The 16,427-nt window shown below is 35.3% G+C and overlaps 1 protein-coding gene across 1 annotated transcript in view; it reads left to right on the top strand.

Annotated features, from left to right (window-relative positions):
- The window catches only part of LOC134422457 (dynein axonemal heavy chain 5-like), a 150,367-nt gene that overhangs the window by 59,859 nt on the left and 74,081 nt on the right, over positions 1–16,427 (top strand). Inside the window, exons 44-50 of the mRNA XM_063164536.1 lie at positions 2,974–3,108; positions 4,123–4,312; positions 6,843–7,060; positions 8,351–8,662; positions 13,693–13,782; positions 13,867–14,103; positions 14,603–14,770. Of these exons, the coding sequence (XP_063020606.1) occupies positions 2,974–3,108; positions 4,123–4,312; positions 6,843–7,060; positions 8,351–8,662; positions 13,693–13,782; positions 13,867–14,103; positions 14,603–14,770 (1,350 nt within the window). The remainder of the gene's footprint in view (positions 1–2,973; positions 3,109–4,122; positions 4,313–6,842; positions 7,061–8,350; positions 8,663–13,692; positions 13,783–13,866; positions 14,104–14,602; positions 14,771–16,427) is intronic.

Below are 16,427 nucleotides of genomic sequence, written 5' to 3'. Positions count from 1 at the left end.
GACATTGGAAAGAAACTCTTGACTATAAAGGGTAGTGAGACACTGGAACAGGTTGCTTGGTGAGTTTCTGGACTCCCCATCTCTGGAAGTCTTCCAGGCCCAATTGGATGGGATTCTGAGTAACCTGGTCTAATGGAAGGTGTCCCTGCCCATGGCAGGGGGGTTGGAACTAGATGATCTTTAGGATCACTTCCAGCTCAAACCATTCTGTGACTCTATATTTGTATTAATCTTTCTTTCCTAGTGGAACTTATTTATTCAAAATTTTAATGGTAAATTTGAAATTTCAAGTTAAGTAATGCTGGATTTATCAGGCAGTTGACTGGAAAGATCAGGGTCACATAAAGAACGAGTGCAATAGGAAATGGCAGAACATTGCCTGTTTTCAGCAAATGCAGTATATCAACAGAAGGAAATATAGCAAACAAGCATTCACCAGCTGACCTTACCCCACAGAAAATCTAGAAGGAATGTGCCAGAAGAAATACATTAAGTCCTCCAGACATTTTATACACACAAATGCAGACTCTGTAGAAAGAGGAGCTCTGACTCACAAGTAGCCAAAGGCACCCTGACTGACTGTCGTCTCCTTCAGTAAAGAAAAACAACAAACAGTAAGGTAAAAGAATTGTCCTTAGCAAATGTAGGAAGCCCAAGGTGTCCACAAGCCTATGAAAGAGTTATTCTGACAGAGTTCCAAAGGTGAATTACTTGGCTTTGTTACAGGATTTCTTCCCTAGAACCTCCTTCCACAATGCCTCATACAGCTTAGGGAAAAACAGAAACTGAAAAGAAAAACCTAACAAAGCTTGAAAGCAAATGAGGTGATAATCCCTTTTTGAGAATCATCTCTTTAAGGTGCTTTCATATGGAGCAAACCACTGATGTCCCTTTTTTTTTTTTCTTTTCTACATGGAGCAAACTCTTCTTCTAATAATGAGACTGTTTTATTTCATATGTTGAATGCATTCTTTCAAGAGTATCAGCTATACCACTGCAGTCCATTTTGCTCAGGCATGGTCTTTAAAGATTGCTGTTAAAAGATGTAGCAAAGAAATAACTCATAATCCACATTTGTCAATAAATCCTAGCTCTTCTGTGTCATTCTCAGAAAAACAAAGCAGTTGTAAAACTAGAAAACAGATTAAGGTAAATAAAGGATGGTCACCTTGAACCACCCATCATGTAGGTCAGTTGGAATGCACCAGAAGTTCTGTCTTTAAAAGTAATTTAACCTTATTTAAATTTTCTGGTAGGTATGAAAGTATTTCTTCAAATTTAACAAAGTCATCACTTCTGTAGAATCACAGACTTGTGCAAGTTGGAAGGGACCTCAAGAGGTCACCTTGTCCAACTTCTTGCTTAGCACAGTACAGCAGGTTGATAAGGCCCTTTTTGAGTTTTGAATATCTCCAAGGATGCAGATATTCAGCCTCTCTGGGTACCTTTTATGTTTGGCCATTCTTATTGTGAAGAATCTTTTCATTATGCAAACGATTGCAATTTCCCCTGTTGAAGATTTTGACATTGCCTCCTTTCCTCTCTCATAGTCATCACTTGCTGAACTGATTCCAGCCTGTCAATGATGGTCATCTAGCATGGAGGAAAAGCAATATATCAGTCCTTGTCATGATTCTGGGCATTTCACTAGGACATGTCATTTACTAAGTGATGATGAAGTCAGGTGATGTCTGAGTTCATCAATATCGCACTAGGCTGTTAATCTTTTTGCGTTAATGTTTCCATCTGCAAATAAGATTTCCTAGCAGTGAGTGGCTGTATATTCATACCTAAATTTTTCAACTGGTAACAACTTAGCACCTGATTGAATAATAGAAAACGAGGCAGGGCAGAGCCTTGAGGAATCATCCATCTACCTTTCTGGAGGAAAAATAATTATTAATTAAATAATTTGCTCTTAATGTTTGTCAATATTCTTAACATTTTCTATTAATGGATAGGTTGCAGTTTCCCAGGCAACCAACGTGATCCAAAGTTTCATTTTTGTTATGGTCACAGTTTTCTCTAAAAGTTAACTTGAATCCCCCTTGCTGTAGTTAAGCAAATTATTTCTTTTCCTTTCTATTCCTCCTGTCTTCCTCTTTGCTGGTATCTTTTGCATGTTGAAGACTTTTACCATCACTCATCCTACATATTCACTCTTCCTACTTTTTGCAGTAGATTTTGTAATACTTTTCCCTGAAACAATATGTTTTCTAGTCAAAGAATCTCTTGTTTTGTTCCTTTTCAAATTTCTCTTCTGTAGGGTTCATCTCCGAATGTGGAATCCACCTTTTGGTCACAGTATAGAAATGTCAACTACAATGGAAATGTATTTTCAATTGTCCTAAAAAGGATGTTTGTACTTTTATTGCCCACTAAAATTGTAGATAAGTCATTGGGGAGCTTGTGACATCAATCCAATGTCAGATATTTTTCTGCAAAGCTTTGTGCGTCTGATTTGTTTCTAAGCTCAAAGAAGAAGGGTTGTTACTCTTTATTAGTGCAGTTGGTTATTACCATCTTTCCTATTTTGCACATGCCTTTATTTAATTGCATCACACATAGAAAATGTATTGAATTTCTCTTGGTAATTTTGAACTCTAGTTGTGATCTAGTTCACCAGTTTGGTATCATCTGCAAACCTAATCAATAAGTTATTTCTTGCTGAAAATTCAGGGATTTTCACAGTATATTGTTCCAATTTGTCACCCTGGGAAATAAGAGTGAGCTCTGTATCACCAGAAAGTACACTTTCTGGTATGGCTATACCACACTAGAAAATATCTTCAGGATTTGATAACCACAAAACTGGAAGTATATTTGAAAAGACGAAAAGCTGTGAATTTAATATTATTGAGAAGTTCCATAACATTCATTTATTTAGCAAATTTAATTTTCAGTCCTCTCTTGTTTTTTGTTTTGATCTATTTGATCTTTATAGTTCCGATTTTGTTTGTGCTTTATTTCAAGGTTCACTATGACTTTGGGCTTAGAAATATCCTGTCTGTTTTAAGAACACTTGGAGCAGTGAAAAGATCTAATCCCCAAGAGCCGGAGAAAACTGTTGTGATGAGAGTTCTGCGGGACATGAACCTCTCCAAACTGGTACTGTTACACTGATGACTTTGCCCAGTAGAGTATTTTGTTTGCATTTTAAGGGTCTTTATTATACACTTTGTAAAGCTATTTTTCTTCACCAGTTAGACACATTATTTTGCAGGTTTTAATATGATTTATAAGGGAGTTGAGAATCAGAATGCAGTTACGGTGTGAGCACAATTTGTCTTTTAAAGAGAAGAAAACAAATCATAAGCTTTAGCTGAAAAAATCTTCGGAAATACCATGAGATCCTAGGGGATCTACCTGGTCCTCTAATTGCCTCTTGTTTTTAATTCTTTTTACCCTAAGGACAGAAAGGAAGAATACATTGTATTCACTCTTAATAATGTCACCAAAGATCTTTCTTAATCCAGAATTTCAATTTATACATTTCTTGGGAGCCTGTTGCCTTTTCAGAATATCATAAGAATTGCATTAAGTGAGGTAATTGGAAGCAGCTAATGCCTACTCATATAGTGTAACATCTTTTGGTAATACTATTTAAAGTATTCATCTTTCTTTTCATTACTGTAATTAAAAGGTTATAGCATGTCTAGACTCTGTGTATTTACCTTGGGAATCACTTTTTGTGATGGAACCAGTGACTCTGTTTCTGATGTTAATCTCTTCAGCGCGTTGGTGCACGCGTTCAAACCTATAGCAACGCTTCAATGATTTAGAAAAGGAAAAAATCATAAAAATTCTAAGGCAAAATATGATAGGAATAAATCTTGCTGATTTATGTAACAAATGAAGAAATATATCTGTGTAAACATTGAAGAAAACTGTATTAAGTTGCTGACATTTTTATCAGCCTAAAGTATTTAATGTAGAAATTACTACTTATGATTTCCTTATATGAAACTCGCTTCATAAAACTGATGGATAATTATAATATTTGCTTTAGAAGAGGTAAGATTTTCACTGCCATCTTTTAAATAACTTATATTGATAATTGTTTACAACTATAATAATTTCCATAAATAAATAATGTGTTTCCCCCTACTTTATCCTTGACAGGTGGATGAAGATGAACCTTTATTTATGAGTCTCATTAATGACCTATTCCCTGGAATTACTCTGGATAAATCTGGGTATCCTGAACTACAATCAGCCATCCAAAAACAGACAGAAGAGGCAGGGCTTATTAATCATCCACCATGGATACTTAAACTTATTCAGCTGTACGAAACTCAACGAGTCCGACATGGTTAGCATGCCAAATGAGGTTTTAAGACTGCATTGTATTTGAGGCTACATTACATTATCTGCCACTTGAATGCAGATTAATGTAATGAAAAATGTAAAAAAAAAAAAACTTAACAGATATAATTGTTTAAGCCTATATGGGTATTTTCCTTAGGAAGCTGTTCTGACATTTTTTTGGTGTGCAATCCTTTGTTATATTACATTTTTATGGGAAGTATGAGTGTGGCCTTTGGTGATTGAAATTTCTATAGAGCAAGTTAAAATATATTCATTCAAATCCAGAAACAGCAATTTTATTCAGTGTTCTGAAAACCATTCAGAGTTCAGTCATGAAGCTCAAGTTTAATGTTACTGTGAGAGTATAATGTTGAGAAGACTACCAAAAATAATTTCTCTGGCCTTTATTTTGATATATTCTACCATGCATGCGATATAATTTCAAGTGTTTTCTTTGTGATTGATTCTTGCCATTTATATTGAGGAGAAATAAGCTTTCCTCCTGTGGGATCAGGGGAGTTAGCCAAGATGGACTCTGGAGGTCCCTTCCAATTTCAACCATTCTTTGATTCTATGAAAATACATTTTTACAGTGCAGAAAAAGCCATTGAGTCAAGTTTATCCTGTCTTAGGAAGGGTATCCTAGACAGTAGTAAATCCAATTTTGCAATTCATAGCTCAGTGGAAAAAAAGAATACCCCTACTTTAAAATATCCCCCATACCCTTAACCTCTAACTAATGACTTTTTAGTATAATAAAGGGAAAATATTAAGGAAATGTAACTAAAGAAGCAAAGATTTATAAAGATATCATCCTTCTTATTCTCCCTTTCTTGTCATAATAAAAGAATAGTCTTTCTTGTCATAATAAAAGAATAAACTAATGAAATAAATAAAAGGAAATACTAATTCACATACCAGAGTCCAAGTCCTTAAGGCCTTTTAAGTCAGATCCCTAAACTTTTAATTCAGATCATTTGTTAGATCGAAGAACTGGTTAGTGCTGTGCAGACTTACTAATTTACATCCAGATTTCTGGATGCAGTGTTGCATAACAGTTATTTCTATATAGGAACCATGGAAGTTTTAATGTTTTTAGTTATGATTAAATCTGTCTCTTTTTAAAAGAAGCTGTTTGATCTGTGAGACACTACAGCTCCTCAGTTCCTCAAAACTCTTCACAGTTCCTCAAAACTCTTCAGGATCCACCATGACATTCTGTTTAGATGCCTCTGCTCTCCACACATTCCTACTATTCCCAGATCATGCAGCTCCGATTGTCCAAACAGTCGAATGCTCAAGCCAAAATTTTTTTGACTTTATATAACGAAAGTTACTGCACTGAAGGAAAAAGCTTTCCTGACTTCCACTTGTCCTTCTCATGAACTTGAATTCATGGAGGGGTCACCATGGAATTTAAAATAATGAGGAGAAATACGGCTGTATGTGCACGTGAAGTGCTTTTATAAACGCACGCACAAACACACACACACACACACACACACACACACACACACACACACACACACACACACACACTCATATCCAGTGCATGGATCTTGAAATCTGTTTGGCATAACAATTTTGGTTGAAATATCACTGAAACCAGCAGGAAAGCCATTTGGTTAACATTGAAGAGTTTGTATTAGATTTCCCCATATGTAACATATGGCATGAGTAGTGATCTTCTGAGTCCTCAGGTTGTTTCAGGGAACATCCAGCACCCTTTAGTTTTAGAGGAAACATCACACAATTTGAATGGCACTCGATTATTTTAATTATTTGGGTTTGTGATTGTTCCATACTTTTGTTGAAGAAGTTTTCAAAACCAACTAAGGGATATGTTGTCCAGTTGCCTTTAGGGCTAATAGGAGCTATCTAAGTCCTTTAAAGTACTTTGGAAGTTTCAATTTGAATGTCCCATCTGATTTTGGGCAGATTCTGGGCCTATTGAATGAAAACATAACTAAAGACCAACAGTAGGCTCAATTTATTGTTGAAGACACAATTTATTTTCCTTTGATAACATGTATACATTGATGAACTAAGTGTGGTTGCACTTAACAGGTTTTATGAAAGAAAGATCTATTAAATGCCAGCATGGGTGGCTACAGGTACATTATTTTGATACTTTTGCATCAGAAAGATGGACTTGATTTTGTCTATCACTGAAGATACTCATTCTCATTAGATACATTTAGAAATTTCTGCATATTTTTGCCACCATCCATGTCAATGTTGTTGCATGAGAACATCAAAAGGCAGTTGTGTTATCCCATTAGAAAAAAGGAAAGAATTGCCTGAGGGAGGATGCAGACCCACATAGGCTTGCCTATCATAATAGAGAGACATTTATAAAGGCCTTTAAATAATAGTTTCAAATTCTGTTTCAATCAACATTAAGTGGAGTGAGAAACATCCTTTTGTATTGGCTTTTGATAAAAATAAAACAAGGATCGTTGATGCAATGAACCATTAAATGGAAGCATGACACACTGACATTTCATTTTAAACCATGTTTATATTGTTTTAAGGTATGATGACTCTAGGTCCAACTGGTGCAGGAAAGACAAAATGCATTCATATTTTGATGAAAGCAATGACAGATTGTGGTGCTCCTCATAAAGAGATGAGAATGAACCCAAAGGCAATCACAGCTTCCCAGATGTTCGGTACCCTTGATGTTGCTACAAATGACTGGACAGATGGTATTTTCTCTACATTATGGAGAAAAACTTTAAAGGCAAAGAAGGTAATGGATGCTGTATCATGACAGACATTTAATACTGTTTCCATAAGGTGTCATTACCTGTCATTTATCTGAAAGGTCTTCCATTATAAAATCAAATGGGAATATGCAGTGTTAATTTTGCTTTGTGTCTGATGAGCTCAATGTGCACAAGAGTCAGAATTACATACATATCCCAGATAGCACTAGGTTTCACAAGCATTTCAGGTTCCAGAATTAATTTAGAAAAGATTTTAGGTGGTTTGCTTCCTTCTGTAAGCAGTCCAGACACAAAACCAAGGTATGTTCATGTTTTGATGTGAGGGCAGAAAAGTCTTTTCTCCTGTCTGGTTTCAAGTCATTCCCACTTTATTTCACTAGTTGTATCAAAATGTAAGGCTTTGGTAAGAAACTGATGCAGACATTTCCCAATTCTCCTATCAAACCTGCAGATCATGTTTCATGAAATCATAATTACACTCACATCTACTAAACAGCTACCCTGAACTGGCTTGGAAAATGGGATAGCTTACATGAAATGCTTGAGTAACATCTCAAAGGGACTGACTTTGTGCCTGTGTTTATGACTGCATTTAATGGGAAATGTTTTCATTTGTCTTGATGGATGCTGAGTTGGCTGATGTCGCAGACATTTTTTCATAGAAATCCTTTCTTTGTGATTTGTTCATCTTCTGGGAAGCTGAGGCCCCAGAAGAAGAATGTAAACAATTGTTATCAGCTGGTGTGGAATGTAACAGGTGCAGCGGTGATTGGGCTTCTGTGAGTGTTTGGATTTGCTGACCACTCACAGGAGAGTTTGTCCTTGCTTTCTGCTGGACACAGAACTTTGTTATTCATTCTTTTCTATGCTATTCTTAGCTTAGCAGCATCTGCAACTTCTCTCTATTCTTTTTAGTATATTAATAATGTATTATATATCATATATCAATAAATCCAGCCTTCTGATCATCAACCAAGATTCTCGTCCACTTCTCTCACCCTGAAGACCTCATCAGGTTGCAGTAATAGGCTGATGTACTTTTGTAGAAGAAAGATGCAACTTTTGGCTTAGTACAGCACAAATTCATTTTTGTTGGTGTTTCTTAATATCCTTTCTAGTGTGACACAACATAACAAAAGAAGAATTAAAATCACTGAGCAAATTACAAAAATTGAATTTTTATATTGCTTTTTTGCTGAGCACCAAATTATGACATTATTTATATCTGAGAGTACATTTTCTGATATTACATGAATGTATTTTTGGTCAATGTAGGTAAAGTCGAATGTCTCTCTCCTTTTTTTTTTTTTAAGGGGGAGCATATCTGGATAGTTTTGGATGGACCTGTTGATGCAATATGGATTGAAAACCTGAACTCTGTTCTGGATGATAATAAGACTCTTACTTTGGCCAATGGAGATCGCATTCCGATGTCCCCCAATTGCAAGATTATTTTTGAACCTCACAACATTGACAATGCTTCCCCTGCAACGGTTTCTCGTAATGGGATGGTCTTCATGAGTTCTTCAGTGTTAGACTGGAAGCCTATTTTAAGGGCTTGGCTGCAGACACTGCCAGTCACATACTCCAATGTCCTATGGAATTGCTTTAATGCTGTATTTCAGGTAATCAATTGAATACTTCAGAAAAAAAATTGATTTTTTTAATTCTTTTTTTTTTAATGAAGCCATGCTCCTTCCCAAGTGCTTGTTCAGTTATTTAAATTTCTTTTTTAATGTAATAAACTAAAGATGAAGGGTTAAAAAAGAAAGAAAATTATCTCTATAATTAGTAAATGACTGAAGCTATAACATATGAATAATCTGAATGTTTTGTTTTGTCTGCATACAAGAGTTGGCAATGAATTGTTAAACCTGTGATTATTTTGTATTACCTGTTGGCAAAACAGATACTCTTTTTGCTTGTAATTTTAATACTGCAATTTTAAATATTGTTATGTGCACAAAGGAAATGGGTAAAGTTCTCATTTTGTTCTAAATATAAAGAAGCAAATTCAGAAAGAAATTGTTACACTCTAGTGCAACAGGAATGCATTTGATCCATTATTATTTTTTAAAAGACATTCTATAATTAATCCAGGATAGTTCTGTGCTCTGAAGCTCTGACTATCATTCTGAAGTTCTGACTATAGTTGTGTCTTCTGATTTTATTATCCATGTTCCTGTTCCAATGGAAATTTTTGAAACTGCATCACTTTGATACATTTTTGGACTAAATTGTGTTCAATCAGTAGATTGAACACAATTTAGTCAAAGAATCCTAAATGCTTTTCTCCCTCTGTTTGGCCTTACCTTACTGAATCATTAGAAAGGTTCCAGCAATATTATGGATGGTTGCACTCAATAGTGGGTATAAAAGCATAATCTCAGTAGTATACTTCCATCATATTGAAATATTTATTTTTGCTTTTGAATGTTTTTAAAGAAATAGTTATGTCTTTGCAACCTTTCACAGTTATCTTCTGATTTCCTTGATATCTGTAAAATAAATGCAACTTCCAACATACCTTTGTTTTCCATCAGCTTGCTCCTGCCTGTTTACTCATGTAATTGGTGTTGGATTTCACAGGGGTTTCTCCTGTAATATTTTTCATTGCTCTTGCATTTTAAAAATGCAGGTTTTAATGAACTTTGAGTGACATTTCAGAAAGCTTTTTATAGATGATGGTAAAAGCAATGATTGATATAGTATTAGAATGCCCTGAATGTTAACAAATATCTTTTAAGATTCTAGTTTTCATTTCAGTGCACATTTACTTTAAAACTAATGTTTAACAAGCTATTCATTTTGTTCTACCTCCAAAACTTAATGATATGACATAGTATTTACTGCAGCAGCAAGAGAAACAATTCTGATAATGAGTTTTAAAATATGCTTCCAAAGTAATGTATATGTGGGTCAATTTACTGCTTCTTTGCCACAATTCTATTTATATTTTATGCTACAACTTGCTCTGAAAACATAACAACAACACTTAAAATGCCCAAGCCTGAAGCAATAACAATAAAGTCCAGAAAAATATGTATTTTATTAGATTAAGAAATGAAAATGCAGTGAAATATGAAGTTAGTTCAGTGCTGAAGGCTGCATTTACAGCTATCAAAATGTAAATGAAAGCTGTCATGCTGGCAGTTTTCTTTCACTTTTAATGTGCTGTCTTTGCTTCTCAAATAATAGAGGCAATAAAAGTGATTTTACAGATGAGAGCAACACTACTTTTGTGTTCACATGGCTCTTTTTATAGTTATTATTTTCTGCCACAAAAAAAAGGATAAAAATTCAAAAAGAAAATTTTTGAAATAAGATTCATCAACAGTGGTAGTCAAACCCCAGATATCGACCTTGGTGGCTTTAATGCTAGTATTAAGAAAAACATGGATATAAACATCTTACAAAGATCTGATTTTTCAAAGAATATGAAGATTAGAGTATAAATGGAAATATAGTAACCAAGGAGACTCAGTCTTAAGCAGACATATAGAGACTTTCTGAATTTAATCTAAACTCAACTAAAATAAATGTAAAATATATGTAAGACAAAAGCTATAATAATTCCAATTTGCTTACAAAACATTCTTGTTATTTGTCACTGAAAGTCTTCGTGTTGGATAAAGTAATTTTCAATAAAGGTACAGCAGGTAGCAGTAATGGAGGAGAAAAGAGCAGAAAATAATAGTTGTGAATCAGTGGAAAGAGTGTATTTATTCTTTTGATGTATATTATAAATGGCACTGTAAGTCGCCACTTTTTATGTGTTAAAAAACCCCAACAAATCAAAATACAAAATAAAAAAGTCCAAAACCAAAACCAAACCCCTAAACCCAACCTTATTTAAATTTAAGATGATGTTAGAATGCTTTCTATTTCCACAGGATTTTGTTTAGAACAGTGATTGAGGGGTTGGACTCTCCCTCCCTTTCTCAATTCTTTCGTTTCAGCAGCATTTCCTGGGTTTGCAGAAATTTCAAATAAACTCTCATCCCTAAAAAAAGTCTCTCTTAAATTTAGAATCTCCATTGCCAATTCCTGGTCTGTGAATGATGCTGCTACCCGTAAGCAACAGAATTGCTTAGCTGATGGAAATAATTATCTGAGAGAGTTTCAAAGAACTGAAATAATTAAAATAGTTACCCAAGTGGTGCTATTGAGATTGTCTGCAAATTGTGAAATTCAAACCAGTGATGGTTGTTAAGTGAATAACATAAGTTTCAGCATGTCCAGGTATTGTTTAAATGAAAAAAAAAAAGTAATAGCAACTTAATTTTCAGATGTGACTAATTTTCTTCCTCTACAGTAAATCTCACACTAATCCAATTTGTGTAAAGGCTGCTACTGTGCCTGGAGCATAGAGCTGAATATATAATCCAAAGATTTTCTTACCTTTAATATTTAAATGCTGATGTTAAAATTAATATTACAAGTATTAATAACTTTCTATTACTGAGTTGTTCTTTCGCTTGTCTAAACCCTTTGAATATGTTACCAACTTCCTGTCCTGAAGAGTATTCTGTAGTTCATTGATTCATTCTGTTGTTCATTGTAGTTCATTCTATAGTGATTGTACTCTGTGCAAAAGGATCATTCTTTCATATAAACTTTTAGCATCTGACTTCATTTTCCAGCCTCGTAAGGGATAGCAAATTGCTGATCCAAATTCTTAAAAATTTCTTTGTATTTGTCATGACCCAATTAATTTTTCCCATCCCCCTGTCCAAACAATTGATGCAAATTTCTGTGTTAATCCTGCATCCTTTTTTCAGCCATGTATTGTTTTAAAAATTGTAGTAGTAATAATATACTAGCATATATGTTTTTTTCCCCATAAACTCAAAGAAAAAGAAGACATTAAAAAATCCTTCATAAACTACAGAATTCTCATTGGAATCATAAGTACCATAAAACTAGTTCTGGTGAAAATTGGGCTCTTGATAGTACAGAATACTTTGACGCATGAAATATCTTTACTCTGTGTGTTTCGAATCAATTATTAAACAATTTACAGTGCCCTATGAGACATCTGGTCTATTTTACAGATGAAGAAGCTGAATCTCAGTGAGATTTAGCTCCAAACTCTAAAAGTGTTAAATTTGAATTTCCCACAGTGCTAGTGGGCACTCCCCTGTGGCACGCATAACACCCTCGGTTACTCAGCTGAGCACCCCATGCACCACTGGGGATGGGCCAGGCATTTTTGAGGGAAAGCCACAAAAAGGCAGCACACAGAGATGGAGGCACTTGTGCTAGTCAGCAAGAAATAACAAAAGAAGCAACTTGATAGAGTGGGTGACATCCCTGCCCATAGTGGGATGAAGGAAGTAGATGACCTCTAAGGTTCCTTGCAACCCTACCTATTCCATAATTCTGTATATACCAACACTCAGGTTGTCTTCTTAGACCACTTATCTACTCTAGATTAAGGTGCCTAAGTGATATTTATGATAATCACTTAAAGTGATTTATTTATATATAGTTTTTGATCACTATATATATTTTTAGTGTGTGTGTGTGGTATTCCAGTGGGATGGAACTCAGGAGGATGGGTAAAAATATTGATTCATTCTCTGTGACAATAAATATCAGCGTAGGGCACTTGGAGAGCTTCAGTGGCAAAAATTAAACTGAGAAGTGAAACAAAGCTGGTGAGCATGTGGGTAAACAGCTCAGTGATTTTTCTAAAAAGTAAGTAAATTGTTTATGTCTTTGGGCAATTGAATGTTTTCTTTGTCTTGGCCTTCTCCCTGACACAACATAACATCTACAAATGGAATTCCTCCAAAATTACTATCTCCCATAGTATCCCTGTTATACTTTCACTTCCCAGAATGAGTGGGTAGTGTTGATTTCCAAAGATTAAGAGAGCAAATAGAAACCACAGGGAGAGTATTATATTACAGATTGTTGAATGAAGGTGGAAGTAGGTTATAATTTACATCAGTCTGTACTATTGGATGGCAATTGATATTTAAAAATTTTGCACTGCAAATCTCAGAGAGGACTTTACATCAATTTGAAACTGTGCTCAAGATGTTGCAAAACACTTGGCAAAGGCAGACATGATAGCCAACACTATGAAGAAACCTGAGGAAAGTCCAACTTTCATTAAAATCAATTCAAAAATTCTTTTTGGACCTTGCCAGGATTCTACAGGAAAACGAGAGTATTGATTTCAAGAGGGACTGGTACAGTATGGTGCAGTCAGAACAGATGAGGCAGATAGAAATTTATAGTGGCAAGCTTGTGCATTATATATATATATATCATCAGTGCTTTTATCTTCCTACTACAAAAATATCAGTGGTAGATTAAAATCTCTAGTGGAGAGCACAAATGGCAGGCAGATCCCTGAAGTAACTGAACAGCATTCTTCAAATTGCTCTTCAGGAAATTACTCTGTGGAGCTTATACAAGTAGCTCTGCTGACTCTGGTACATCAAAGTTATTTTTCGAATATGCTATTGTTAGAAAATATCATGGTCAAAGTCTGAATATTTATAAACCCAGAAATGGGGAAAGTTGTTGTTTGGAAATAAAGTTTAGAATATATTTCAAAATAAAGACTTGATCTCATCTAAGAATAAATCATGCCATTGAAACTGGTAAAGAGAATCATTAAATAATTTTCTTTTCTTCCCAGGATGTGATGGATTTTGTTTTCTCTGCTGTGACACCCAAAATGTCGATTTTAGAATGTATGTACATCAAGCAAGCTATTGACCTCCTGCAGGTAGATATGGCATCTGTTTTTCTCTCTCTGATTTTGTGATTTGCTCTGGGAGGGCAGCAGTTCTATATTGCATCCACTTTGCAGGGTTTGCTGTCTGGCCGAGACGAGAAGCAGCTCAGTGAGGAGCATATTGCTCGCTTGTTTGTTTTCGCTGTGATGTGGTCAGCTGGAGCCCTTCTGGAGCCAGATGACAAGCTGAAAATGGAGCTGTTCCTACGGAAGCACTCTGCAGTGAAAGAGCTTCCAGCTGTGAATGGAGAGGAAACCATGTTTGAATTTGTTATCAATGCCTGTGGACAGTGGGAGCACTGGTCAAAGAAGGTTTGTATGCTGCAACATGTTAAGCTTTCTTAATGGGTACACAATATGTATTTGGTAAGAGACATTTTACTTCCAACTCTACATAATTTGGTTAGGACGATTAACCCTACCAAATTCTCAGGAGCTTCTTTTTTTGACTGATATTTTTCTTTTCCCCATAAATATATTCAGTAAAGAACAGAAACATGCATTTGAAATAGCTTTGGAAGTGAAACATAAGTGATCTTAACTGTATACTGTCTATCACCTTACTCTTTATGAAATTCCAGCAAGGAAAAGCTTTTATCAGGCACTGGAGGAATGAAAATATCCTGCTAGTCTAACACCATTTTAGAAAAGTATGACAAATTGATTGGTTATGAAAGGATACTTGGCTTTTCGGAGGAAAAGTTTTGCTGATGTAAATTTTATAAAGTGCATTTGATTTTGTGTTCTGATGCAAAGTGATTGTGTGGGCAGGTAGGATTTCTCAAACTTTTTGCATGTCTTTCTTACGCAGGTCCCTGAATATATTTATCCTAAAGATTCAGTACCAGAATATACTTCCATTCTAGTTCCAAACATAGACAGTGTCCGAACAGACTTTCTAATGCACACTATCATGAGGCAAGGAAAAGCTGTTTTGCTAATTGGGGAACAAGGAACAGCAAAAACTGTTATGATTAAGGTAAGGGGAACAGAAAAACATATGTAATATATTAGAACAATAACATTGCAGTAGTTGGTATTGGCACAAATGTTAAGCTGAAGTTAAGGATAGTTTGATTTTCCTTCAGGGTACATACTGGCATTCCTGCTGAGGCATTTTGCCAGTACTCACATGGACTACAGGCAAAAAACCCCAAGTTTCTACACTTTAGTATAAAGGTTTCTTTTAAACTTTGCTAACTGTGGCCACAAGGTCAGATGATAAATCCTCTTTCCTTTCTTTTCTTTTGAGTAGTCTAATGGAAAATTTTGCTAAGAAAATGTTGATTCTTGAAGGATTTTTTATTTTCCTGTGCTTTGTTGGTGGTGCCATGTGTGAACTGATCTTTCGTACACCCTTGTTGCACAGCCTTTCTTCAAAAGCCAAACAGAAGAGAGAGAAAGAACATCTTTCTTTAGTAAGGATGGTTTTCAGAGGGTAAATTTATTGTCTGTTTTCTGCTCTCTCAATTTCTTCACTGAAAATGACATGTTCTTTCTCTAGAAGGAAATAACAGGATTGCTATTAAATTAACAAATCCATGCTTTATGTATTATAAAATGGTGCGGGTCAATCATATGACACAAAAAATTTAATAACTTAATACAGAAAAGTCAAGAATCAAAAGGCTGAACAAACCCAGATGTCATACCAAACTTGGCATCCCTTATTTTAAAAAGTGGAAGCACAATGTTTTTCAGCAGGGTTTCTGTGTTTTTCAGGGGAATGCGTGGCTTCTTTGATCAATGAGAGACAGCTAAATAAAACTGATCTACTGTTGGAAGAGCTGAATTGGTTATATAGGCAGCTGTATCTCCACTGGAGGATTTGCAGAGCTCTTGAAATGGAAAATAGCTGAAAAACACCAGCCTAAATTGACCTTTGGCTTTCTTAAAATCTGGAGCCATTTTGTGTGCCCCGGCCATGTGCTCTCTGAGCCCTGACAGAGAGAGAGTTGTACCTGTGCCAGCAGCCATTAATGCTATTTTTTCAGCATAGCTGTCAATGCCAACAGGCATGCCAGTGTCATGCCAGCTTCTGCTCCTGGCACCAGCTGAGAACTATTTTAGCAGAGTGAAGAGGCGGGGTCTGGGTGGTGGTCTTGATATTCTGCATCCTGGATTTTGTCCAGATACTGGCAACCTCCAGCCTTCAGCTGCCATTCCTGTCCCTAAAAATAATTGAAACTGATTCTTGGGAGTTGCTTACGCTGAGTCTATGTTATAGAGCAGAGTAGCAGATATTTGATCTCATGTAAGGTTAGGAGTGAGTGTTAACTGCCTTCACAACTGTTCCCCTTCTGCTTTCATCTTCTGTAGAATTTTGTTTTACTACACCTTGTGGAATATATCCAGATATAAACAGTTGATTGAATGAAAAAGTAAAAGAATCTTAATATAGAATACTTCAGGTAGTAATCTGAATAATCTTGGTGTTGAGTAAAGCATTAGTATGAATCAAAATAAAGAACTTAAAATGGAATGTTAATTGAAGACCTTTATTCTCTGTATTATTAATTCATGAATTGCAAGAGATTTTAAAACATAATATTAAACTGGTAAAGGACAGTTGAAAATTCTCTGACATTTTAACTGACAAAAATAATCCTATTCAATACCCTCTTCTTTTTCAAAGA

Source organism: Melospiza melodia, chromosome 1 (genome assembly GCF_035770615.1).
Source record: "Melospiza melodia melodia isolate bMelMel2 chromosome 1, bMelMel2.pri, whole genome shotgun sequence".
NCBI lineage: Eukaryota > Metazoa > Chordata > Aves > Passeriformes > Passerellidae > Melospiza > Melospiza melodia.
The sequence above is the reverse complement of the archived record's forward strand: the minus strand, read 5'-3'. Positions and strand labels throughout refer to the sequence as shown.